Below are 10951 nucleotides of genomic sequence, written 5' to 3' on the forward strand. Positions count from 1 at the left end.
CTGCCGCCGTCCTCCTTCCGTCTCCAGTTTGATCCTGGAGCCTCCTCCATCATCTGGGAGCAGGCCTGTGCCTCCGCCGGCTCCTCTCCTCCCTGCCCCCTCCGGCGCCCCGTTTCCTCCGGCAAACAGCTTTTGCCAACACGCGTGACCGCCCCGCTGCGCCGAGGGGGCGTCCCCGGGGGGCAGAGGGAGGGCGCATCCCTGCGCCTCGGAATCGACCCCCGTTGCCCGATAAAATGAATTGCATTTTGAGGCGGGGGGACGACGGCAAGGGACAGCGAGAAGTCTTAAAACCCGAAGGTCTGGCAGGCTCAAGGAGCAGCAGGCACCGCTGCCTGCGGCTCCGCAGGGCAGGCGACCCCCTCACATGCATCCACGCCCGCACCCGGCGGCATCAGTGCCCGTGTGCCCCAGGGCAGGCAGCCGCTCCCCTCGCCCCCGGGGCCTGCCGTGCCGGGGAGCAGCGGGCGGACCGGTGCCTGCGGGGCCGAAGGAGCCCAGGGGAGGCGGTGAACGGTGTCGCTTCGGGGCCGGCAGCGGGAGCGGGCCGGGGATGGTGCCGCGACAGCAGCGCCGGCAGCAGCAGCAGCAGCGCCTCCTGCCCAGATGACGGGTGGACAGAGGCCAGCTGGAAAGGGGGTGGTCTCTCCCCCCTCTTCTTGCTCCCTCTCTCCCTCTCTCTATCTCTGCCGATTTCTCGGTTGGATTCAGGGGGGGCCTGCGGGGAAAGGGAGACAAAAAGAGCAAGATTGGAGGAACTGATAGGCGGCCGCGCTGTGCCTTTTGCGCGAGAAAAAAACATATGAGAGAATAACAGTGCGGAAGAGATTGGAGAGGGGGGCTCTTGCGCTTCCTCCCCTTGCCGGATTAGGCAGCGGGATGGTCCCCAGGTGGGGGGCAGAGGAGGAAGCGGAGCGGCGCTGAGAGGAGCCTTCGCGGGCGGCGCGGGGAGGGCGGGGGCCGGGGCCGGGGCCGGGGCCGGGGCCGGGCCGGTCCATCCCTCCCAGCGCCTGGCTCCGGCGGAAAGCAGGGGAGCCATTGCGCAAGGGACCGCGGGGAGGGATGCGCAGGGCGCTGCCGCCGCCCCGCCGCCGCCCGCCGCGCTGAGGAGGTGCCCGGAGGACAGCAGCTCCCACCGCCCCCCCCCCCCCCCGCTCTCCCCCTGCGGGGCACCCCCCGCCCCGGTACCCACCCCGCCCGGCTCCCCCCCTTCCCTCCCATCCTCAGCCCACCCTGCCCCATTCCCCTCCCTCCGCCAGATGACCACCGAGAGCGGCCAGCAGCGGCTGGAGCCCCCCGTCCCTCTCCGCTCCTGCAGCCCGGCTCCCGGAGCTCTCCAGATGAGCCGGCCGCCCTCCTCCGCCCTGGAGACCTCCACCTCCTCTTCCTCCACCTCCACCTCCTCCTCCTCCTCCTCCTCGGCGGCGGCGGCGGCGTCCTCCAAGAGCAAGAAGGCCAGCTCGGGGCTGCGGCGGCCCGAGAAGCCCCCCTACTCCTACATCGCCCTCATCGTCATGGCCATCCAGAGCTCACCCTCCAAGCGCCTGACCCTCAGCGAGATCTACCAGTTCCTGCAGGCCCGCTTCCCCTTCTTCCGCGGCTCCTACCAGGGCTGGAAGAACTCCGTGCGCCACAACCTCTCCCTCAACGAGTGCTTCATCAAGCTGCCCAAGGGCCTGGGCCGCCCGGGCAAGGGCCACTACTGGACCATCGACCCGGCCAGCGAGTTCATGTTTGAGGAGGGCTCCTTCCGACGGCGGCCCCGAGGCTTCAGGAGGAAATGCCAGGCGCTCAAGCCCATGTACCGCATGATGAACGGGCTGGGCTTCGGCGCCTCCATCCTCCCGCAGGGCTTCGACTTCCAGGCGCCCCCCGCCTCCCTCGCCTGCCACTCCAACGGCTACAACCTCGACATGATGCCCAACGCCATGGCCAGCGGCTACGAGGGACTCAGCGGCGGCCACCACGTCCCGCACATGTCGCCCAACCCCGGCTCGACCTACATGGCCAGCTGCCCGGTGACTGCCAACGGGGACTACGGCCCCGACAGCAGCAGCAGCCCCGTGCCCTCCTCGCCGGCTATGGCGAGCGCCATCGAGTGCCACTCGCCCTACACGAGCCCTTCGGCTCACTGGACAGCCTCGGGGGCCTCTCCCTACATAAAGCAGCAGGGCCTCCCCGCCGCCAACGCCGCCTCCTCCGGCATCCACTCCAGCGTGCCCTCCTACTCCCTGGAGCAGGGCTACCTGCACCAGAGCCCCCGCGACGACCTCTCAGGTAGGGAGGGACCCGGGGGGGTGGCAGGGGCGGCGGGGAGCGCGGCGCCGCCGAGGCTTTCTCCGGCGACGAGGGGTTCGCGCGGGGAAAGCCCGACCTCCACGGCGTCGGAGAAAGAGGGGCATTGTCTGGAGAGAGAGGAAAATACTCGTGGGTTGGAGCTGTTTCGGGAGAGGGGGGATGTCTGGGGGGAGGGGGGGAGTTGGCTGCGAGCATCCCTCCTTCTTGCCCAGCGTCAAGAAGGAGCGCTGTGAGGAAAGCCCGGTTCCGTCCCGGCTTCGTCCCGGCTCCATCCCGGCTCGCACGTCCGTGTACCCGCCGCGCCGCCCCCGGTGCCGGCGACATGAGCGAGGCGAACCCCGCCGCCCCGGGCTGCGGCTTCTCTTAGCGGGGAGCACCGCCAGGCACCGCCGCCGCCTCGGTGAACCGCGGTCCGCGGAGGCGCGTCGCGGGAGTAACCAAAAAAAAAGGCCTTAAATATTATCCCCTAGGCCCTGCGGGGGGAGGAGGGGGGGGATAAAAACCCCAAACGAAACAAACAAACAAACGGGAAAAAAAAAACCCAAAACCAAAAAACGCAAACCGTTGATCTTGAAAAATGCGAGAGAGATTAAAGCGGATCCAGTGTGTTTCTGCAACCGGAGGGAAAGAGTTTTCTGGTCTCTGTCTCCCCCCGCCGCGCCCCCCGCCCCCCGGCCGGTGATTACAGACAATGTCTGCTCAGAAAAATCCGAGCACAAAAATGGGTAAAAGATGTTGGGCTCTTACGGGGAAATTTTCCAAATAGCCCTTTTAAACGTGGGTCCCGGAGGTTAAGCAAACAAAGACAGTCTGGGCTGGACCACACCGAAGAGGATTTTAGCCTGACTTAACCCCTATGAGAGCGGGGTCTTGTTCAATTTTATGGGAATTTCAACAAGTAACAAATACAGGCGACCCTCAGCTCTGCGTCCCCTCCCGCCCCCTCCTTGGGCGCCTGTCAATCACTCTCCTGTCCCTCTGCGGGCCCGGCAGCCCGCCCCGGCCTCGCCGCAGCCTGCCGCCGCCGCGGGGAGGGCGAGCTCGGAGCCCAGCCGCCGGGGAAGCCGCTCGGCCAGCGCCGGAGAAGGGACTGGGGGTGTCAGGGGAGAGTAAGCGGTTGCAAATTTTCCTCCCTTAAAAACAACAACAAAAAAAGCCCACCGAAACCCCTCAACAGCCCCGATGTGGCTCCTGGGGAGAGGCGGCTGCGGAGCGGGTCGCCGCCTTACCGGGGTTCGGGCGCAAGGGAGGGCTGCGGGGACGCAGTGCCTCCCCAGCTGGGCTCCTCCGTGCCCACGGAGGCTTAAACCCACTCTTCGGAGATTCAGGTCGTCCTTCCACGTGGCTTTGGGCGCCGGGGCGAGAGGCCGGCGGGTTCACAAGGGCACCCCCCCGCCGAAATACGTACCTTTACCGTTAGGAATTTCTGCCTTGCTTTGTTGTTATCGCTGTTGTTACTTGGAATTGTTTTGTTTGTTTGTTTTATTTTTTCCTTTCTTTTGGATTTTTTTCCCCTGTTTGTTTTCCTCCTTGCGGTCCCGCGGGCCGCCGCGCAGGGCCCACGGGGCCACGCGTGGCGCGGGAGTGGGGCTGGCCCGGGGAGCGGGGTCGAGAGGCAGCTGTCTCCTCCTCCTGACAGACACCCGAGGTGGGAAAGGCAATTCCTGGAAGAGAAATTTTCATTTGGAAACAAGAACGGCTCTTCAAACCAAAAAGCAGGAGAGAGAGGAAGGGAACTGGTCCCCCCAAAGCCTCCAACACGGTTTCCGAGGCTGGGGCGGTTTAAATCCGAATTGTTTCTGTTCGAGGACGGATATACATGCAGACGGACCGATGGACGCTTTCTTAATGCCGACGATGAGCGTCCGTTTCCAGCAGCTCAGATTTAACGCCAGCACTCTGCAAAACGGCGTTTCTCTGCTTATTTTCCACAGCTTCAGGATGTGGGCCCAGGACTTTAGTGGAAGCCATCCCCATTCCTTGACTAGCTAAAAACAAGCAAACAAACAAAAAAAGCCCCTAACCAAAAAAAAAAAAAAACCCAACCAACAACCCAAACCCAACCCTTTATTTTTGTTGATGGATCCAATCCTTACTCATGTGTGTTACATAAAATCTCTGCGGTGCAAACGTTTTAGCAGAGTGAAAGGAGATGGGGAAAAAAGATCCGAGCTCCTTCACTCGTAATTATTACCAGCAATAATCTTTCTCCTCCTCTCCCCACAAAACTAGTAGCAAGTGAATTTCGCCGCTCCCTTTCTGTTGGCTAAATGCAAAGCAAATTCGGTGGCAACCGCTGTTGATCGGTCAATAATCCACTACTCATGACAGCGACAGGGCGGACTTAAAACCTTGAATTTGCATCAGACCCAAAAATAAGAGGAAAAAATTGGAAACAGAAGGCTCGGTTCTGCTAAAAGGATTTTGAAACTGGGGGGCGGGGGGGAGCCGGAATTTTTTCGCACACTATTAAATCCTACTAAATGATTGAATCAAGGTTGTAATAAAGTGCTCCGGTTTATGGTGAGCATACCAGGAGGGTTATTAGAAAGCCGAGGAAATCCAGCGAAATAATCACTTTTATAAAGTGAGCTCTGCGGGGTGAAGGAGGGGACAGTGCCGGAGGAGACGGGCTGTGCGCGCCGCCTGCGCGGCCCCGCGGGCCGCAGCCAAAGGGCTCGGCCCTGCGACCCTGGGGAAAACCGGGGACCTTTCACTCTTCCCTCCCCCCCCCCTTCTTTTGCTGCTTTTTTCTCTTCTTTTTTTTTTTTTTTTCTTGACCCTCGGTCAGCTTTGACAGGATGCCGCTAGCCGAGTTTGACATCCACACGCCAAATCAAATCCCTCCCTGGCTCTACCCTGCAGGCCTTGCTCAGGCAACGCTCCTCTCCCCGCCGGATCTAGTAGGAACCCTGCCAGGCTAAAGATCCCAGCACGGCCCCACGGCGCGCGCTGTCGGGGGGATCTCCCACGCGGTTCTTGTCTTTGTCTCCCGAAAGGCTGCCTTAGGCTGTGGGAAAAGAAAATGGGAATTTGCAAGGTCGTTTACATGTCGGTTCCGCGGATGCGCTTCGCCTTTTGTTGTTGACGGACAGCAGGGTGTCCTCGGGCTGTATCTTACGTTTATGAAAGCACACGCGTGTATAGGCGTGCACGCTCCTATACACGCACAGACACCCACAAATAAATACACTATCGACACACAAACGGACCGTGGCTGGAATTCAATTTGCAGCCATTCAAATCAAAAGCAAAAACCTCCCAGCGACGGGATGGGGAGGGCAAAGAGGGAGCAAAGGTGGGAATCGGATTCAAACGGCTGCGGCGCATCCAATAAAAACACGCGCGTCGCATCCTCCCCTCGGACACACGCACCCCCTCAACCCCCTCATCTGAACCACACGCAGAGGCTGACCTAACCACACAGGCTGACAGACACGCAGGCAGAGGGGCAGATGGCAGTGCGTGTGCGCCCACGCGGGAGGAGTGCCCCGAGATATGCGTGCATCTGTCCGTGGGCATCCACCGCCACCCACCTTCCTCTATTCAGCCTCCGTGCCACACGGCTGGGTGGCTTATAACCCACCCCTCTCCCCCCACCCCCCGCAAAGCGGGCACGGGGGCTGATACGAACACGGGTGCAGCCCCGGGCCCACCCGGGGCGATGAGGGCTTCCCGGGGGATCCCCGTCCCCTCCTTGCTCGGGGCGGTGGGACCCGCCGCTCTCTGCCCTGCAAACGGGACAGGCTTTGCCCCGGGGCAGCGCCCCGTCCGCTGCCAGGAAAGCCAGAGAGGCGGTCCCAAACCCCGCAGGACGCAGCCGATACCGGGGGGAGATAGCGGTGTGTCAGCCCTGCTGCGTGGAGACTCTTCCTCCCCGCGGGAGAGGGAGAAGGGGCTGCTCCGCCCGAGCAGACCTACCCGGCTTCTGAGCAGCTCTTGTTATTTCCTTCTTTTGCAGTGGGATTGCCTCGCTACCAGCATCACCCCTCCCCGGTGTGTGACAGGAAAGATTTTGTCCTCAATTTTAATGGCATTTCTTCGTTTCACCCTTCCGCTAGTGGATCTTACTACCACCATCACCACCATCAAAGCGTCTGTCAAGACATCAAGCCCTGCGTGATGTGAAGGCAGCGCCCCAACAGAGACAATCGGGTGGCATTAACAGAGCCGAGGTATAGACGGACCCACGCAGGTTAACTATAATGTGCACTCTGGTAGCATTGATAGTACACGAGTCACTTAGCAAAATTACCTAAGGAAGCAGTGTTTTCCGCCCCCCTCCATCCCTTGAAGGACACGTACAGCCGATATAACGCCCCAAAGCTCTTCCTAAGAGAAAAATGCCTTGAGTGGTGTGTTGGGTTAGGTGGGACTTCAGTGTCCTTAAGCCAAGTCTGACCAGCTTAATCATAAACCACCTTTCTGTGATCTCCTAAAGACTCGAGCTTTGGGAAAGGGAACAATTCGATATATTTTTATACGAGAAAGTGTCTTTGAATATGAAATAGAAACCTCCCAGCTCCGCACCTGCGAGGACTCCCCCTTCCGTTGCTGCCTTAGCGGGAAATTTACTTTTTTTTTTCTTTTTTCTTCTCTCCCCGAGCCCCACCAAGGACACTTTGTGTGGACTTCAGCACCGACCGATCGATATTATTAAAACAGTATTGTTTAGCCCTTTCGTGTATAGACTTTAAGAAAAGTTCAATTTTTTTCAGTATTGCAGCAATACAACGTGTTGTTTTTTATTTTTACAAAGGTTGTTTTCTACCACAATATTTTAAAAAAAAATTTAAATAAATCTCGTGTATACTCACACACTATTGCTTTAAAAGGAGATTATATTTGCACTTATGTAGACTTTTTACAGTTTGCCAAAATATTTTGATGTACAAATTTTTTTTCCAATAAAATGTATATAAACGACTATGCGCTGGACAGGCACTTATTTTCCCTCGGTTCCTTCCGAGAAAACTCTTTCACTCCAGCATCCGAGATGGTTAAAGCTGCAACCCCAAACCCCCCAGCCGCTGGAGGCGGAGGAAGGGACGGAGCGGTTGACCGGAGGGGGCCAGCGCCGTGGTCTCGGGGCTGCCCCTCCCGCCCTCGCCCGCTCCCCACCCCGCTTCCTCCCGCTGCTGGATAGATTTGGAAATAGCCGGGGCAGTGGACACAAAAGCAGCAGGGTCCAGACCGCCTGCTCCTCTCTTCGACGGCTCCCCCGGCGCCGAAACGCCCTCCCCGCGTTTTAGGGCTGTGTCCAGGTGTCCCCGTGTCCCCGTCCCGCCCGCCCACGCAGCCCCGTGGGAGTCCCTCTGTGCCCCCAGGGGCCTTTGCCAGGTGCGGGGATCAGCAGCCCCTGTGCAACGCGGGGTTGCACCCGGGAGGGCATGTCACGGGTGGGCGGTGAGGGGGATCCGCGATAAAGCCGTGGCTTGACAAGGACTGGGTGGGAGGCCCCGAGAAGGGGGCGGGAGGGGATAAAAAAGAAAAAAAAAAAAAAAGGAAAGAAAAAAAGGAAGCGAAAGAAAATAAAAGAGGGCCCCGAAAGTACCCCAGGCAAAACAAGCCCTGTCCCCAGGATGCCGCCGTGCCCCGCGCACGGGAGCCGCTTGCCCGCGCATCCCCCGGGCGGGCCGACCCCACGGCCCCCGCAACCGCCCCGCCCGGGGGATGCCCACCAAACCCACCCGGCACGGCACGGCCCGCCTCGGCCCGGGGGCTGGCCACGGTCACGGCCACGGCCACGGCCACGGCCCGGGGGCAGCCCTGCGCGGCCCCGCCGGCGGGCGCAGCTCGCCACTGTCCCCCCGCGCAGCCCGTCCCGTCCCACGGAGGGGACAGAGGCGCCCCCGTACCCCAACGCGCCCAAGGGCTGGAAAGCGCGCGGCTTTCAGCCAAACGGTACATGTATATGCGGACGTATACATAGAAGTGCATGCACACACATCTACGTATAAAATTATCTCTATGTAGTTACACATAGAGATAAAACTCTTCGTCTTTTTAAATACATATTTATGCTCAAACATGCCCTTTTCTTCCCCGAGCTTCTCAGGGCCTGTGATAAATTATAAAGTCAGTTTCAGAGGTTGCTCCGACCACAGTGCTGTGTTTACATTCTTTCCGAGGCAAGCCTGCATGGTCGTAATTTATATCCTAAACACTTGAACGTAACTTGTTTATACAGGAATGACAGGACCTCAAAGAGAAAAAAACTGCCTCTCGCCTCCCCGGCGGCCGGGCGCGGGGCGCCAGTGCCCTCCAGCGGCCCCGGCCCCGCAAGCCAGCCCCGCTCCCCGTGCTGCTGGCGGCCTCCCGCCTCCGCCGCTCCGCGGGATTTTGGCATTACAGTTTGCTTGGGGTCGTGGGTGTCCCCCCGCCGCCCTTCCGAGCGCCGTTATATCCCAGAAAACGTGGGTAATGCTGGCACTGGCTTTTCTCCTAAGAAAGGGGAAGGATTTGCTGGGGCATCCTTCAGTTTTGGTCTTCTGTGCTCTCCTGTAACGATTTAAGGCTATTCTCGTTTAACAGACCAAGGTTGCCTTTTCCCCCTTAAAGCGTCCCAAACAAAGGACGTTTCAGAAGCAGTGCTCTTTAGACATCAGGATGTTTCTGGGGGCTTAGTAAAATGAACCCAGCCTCTTTCTTCTGAACTGAAGGGTGACCAGCAAACGACGGGGAGGAAAAAAGTGGCCAGGTTTTCAAGTTAATTTGATCTGATTTTGTTTTGATATTTGATTTTATTACAGTACCTTTTACCCTAGGAATTCAGCTCTTGTTTAGTCTAAAGAAATCCAGTGGCCACAGAGCCAGTGGGAGTCAAGACCAAGAGCTATGCCACTGCGAGGACAAGGTATTTATGTTTCAGCCATACAGTTAAAAATCCTTTGCATCTTTTTACATTTGTTAACAGTCATTGAACATGCCCGGATACTTCATATTTTGGGAAAATAAATTCTTTGTTAGAGATCCAGCACATTGAGACTTCTAATCACAGCAGTAGTGATGCAGTACTGACCTCTGAGACTCCTGGAGACCCACAGCATCAGAGAAAGCTGAAATTTCTGGTGTTAAAACAAAACCAGAAATCTAGATGCGTGTATCTAGGTCTGAACATTGCGAAAGAGCCCAGGGGGGCATACCCGAAGCTGAGCGTGTGTTTGCTAGTCACCCCACAGGGAAACTTCTAGTTGCTGTGCTAAAATAAGCATCGGTATAAAACACGGGAAGGTCTGTGTCTCTGCAGCTTTCTTAGTTATTGCTCTTTTCTATGACAATAATATTTTCTCTCCTCTTTATCGTTTGTTATCTTTTCATTCCTTGCCTGCTAACGTGCCCCTGACTGCTTTGTCCGCTATGTGTGGATTGTGAGATGCCTAAGCGATACCTGTTCTTTCTTTAGCAGTGCTGTAGCCCAAGTAGCACCCAACAACAGTCAAGCACCTCCACTGAGTCTGAAAATATGGTCAGCGCTGGCTTTCAGCCTAGGGCTGCAGCCCGTACAACCTCCCTGTCCTTACGGGTGAGCACAGAGGAGGGTGAGAGCAGATAACTCCTAGGTACACGTCTGGTCTACCCCGATGAAGAGCTTGCGTATCCAAAAAGCTGCGTTACTTTTTCCAACCATATCAGTTGGCCTAATGCATTAGTAATGCGGCTCCTGCAAATTTTGCCTCTCTAATGACCTCAGACCGCCACAGCTACAAGAAAGCTACAACAAAATTATAAATAGTTAGTCATCTAGACTGATGGCGTAGCTCACATTTGGTGAGGCGCTGAGGCAAATGGATTGAACGTAGACTAATCCAAACATTTCCATTATGAGAGCACACTAGGCAGAGTTTCCGCAGGATGGGAATGAAATCACACTGGAGCGCCTCAAACAGTTTGCATGTGATCTGCTATAATCTTATAGACATATATTTTCTCCATCCTCTGGTTTCATCACGGTCTTACTGCCTCAGTGGAGGGATTTTGCATGTGAGGGTGTTTACGTTACGCAGGAAAAAAAGCACTGAACCGCTCCAAAGCTGGGATCATTTGAACAATCAATTTAATGTTGGCAAAATTAGCCAAATGCAGAGATACCTTATGTGGGATGTTGAATCTCTAGCTGGTAGTTGACCAAAGCATTCTTTGAAACAGTCAGTTTATTAAGCCCATTAAATCCCCTTGCTCATTATTCTATTAAGAGCAACATCAGATTAATATCTTGCTGTGTTTTGGTTCAGCTGGCAAACTACTTTACACAATATTTTCAGTTTAGTATGAGAGTTTTAGCCTGCATTGGAGGCAAAGAAAAGTAAAGTTGTTTTTCGTTGTGATTTTTTCTAACTCAATAACAATAAGCCTGATTTTATTGAATTAGAAAGATTTGCTCATAACATATGCATAAGGTAATATTTAAATAAGCCTGTCCAATAAAATGCTAGGTATGTCACCTAGGCCCTGAGAAAGCAAGGTGCTGTTTTCAATTTTAATTTTAATATACCTGAGCACGTGAGTACTCCCATTAATGTCAACGGGATTATGAAGTCGTTTAGGGTTAAAATTGCTTTGCTGAAGAAGGATGATGGGACTAGAATTAAACACTACAGGTTCCTCCTATGTGCTGCAGCTGAGCCTTGTATAAGAACTCGAGTAGAATATA

The 10951-nt window shown here is 56.4% G+C and overlaps 1 protein-coding gene across 1 annotated transcript; it reads left to right on the top strand.

The window, feature by feature from the left end:
- Positions 1–809: 809 nt before the first annotated feature.
- Positions 810–7224, top strand: FOXF2 (forkhead box F2). The gene is made up of 2 exons (XM_075084159.1): positions 810–2277; positions 6260–7224. The coding sequence occupies exons 1-2, from the start codon at positions 1260–1262 to the stop codon at positions 6424–6426; spliced, it is 1185 nt and encodes a 394-aa protein (XP_074940260.1). The 5' UTR covers positions 810–1259; the 3' UTR covers positions 6427–7224.
- The last annotated feature ends 3727 nt before the right edge of the window (positions 7225–10951 follow it).

The sequence above is a fragment of the Phalacrocorax aristotelis genome, chromosome 2 (genome assembly GCF_949628215.1).
Source record: "Phalacrocorax aristotelis chromosome 2, bGulAri2.1, whole genome shotgun sequence".
NCBI lineage: Eukaryota > Metazoa > Chordata > Aves > Suliformes > Phalacrocoracidae > Phalacrocorax > Phalacrocorax aristotelis.

Coding starts and splice junctions, on each gene's coding strand:
- FOXF2 (XM_075084159.1), top strand. CDS start 1,260: ATGACCACCGAGAGCGGCCAGCAGCGGCTGGAGCCCCCCGTCCCTCTC. Junction 2,278..6,259: donor CCCCCGCGACGACCTCTCAG/GTAGGGAGGGAC, acceptor CTTCTTTTGCAG/TGGGATTGCCTCGCTACCAG.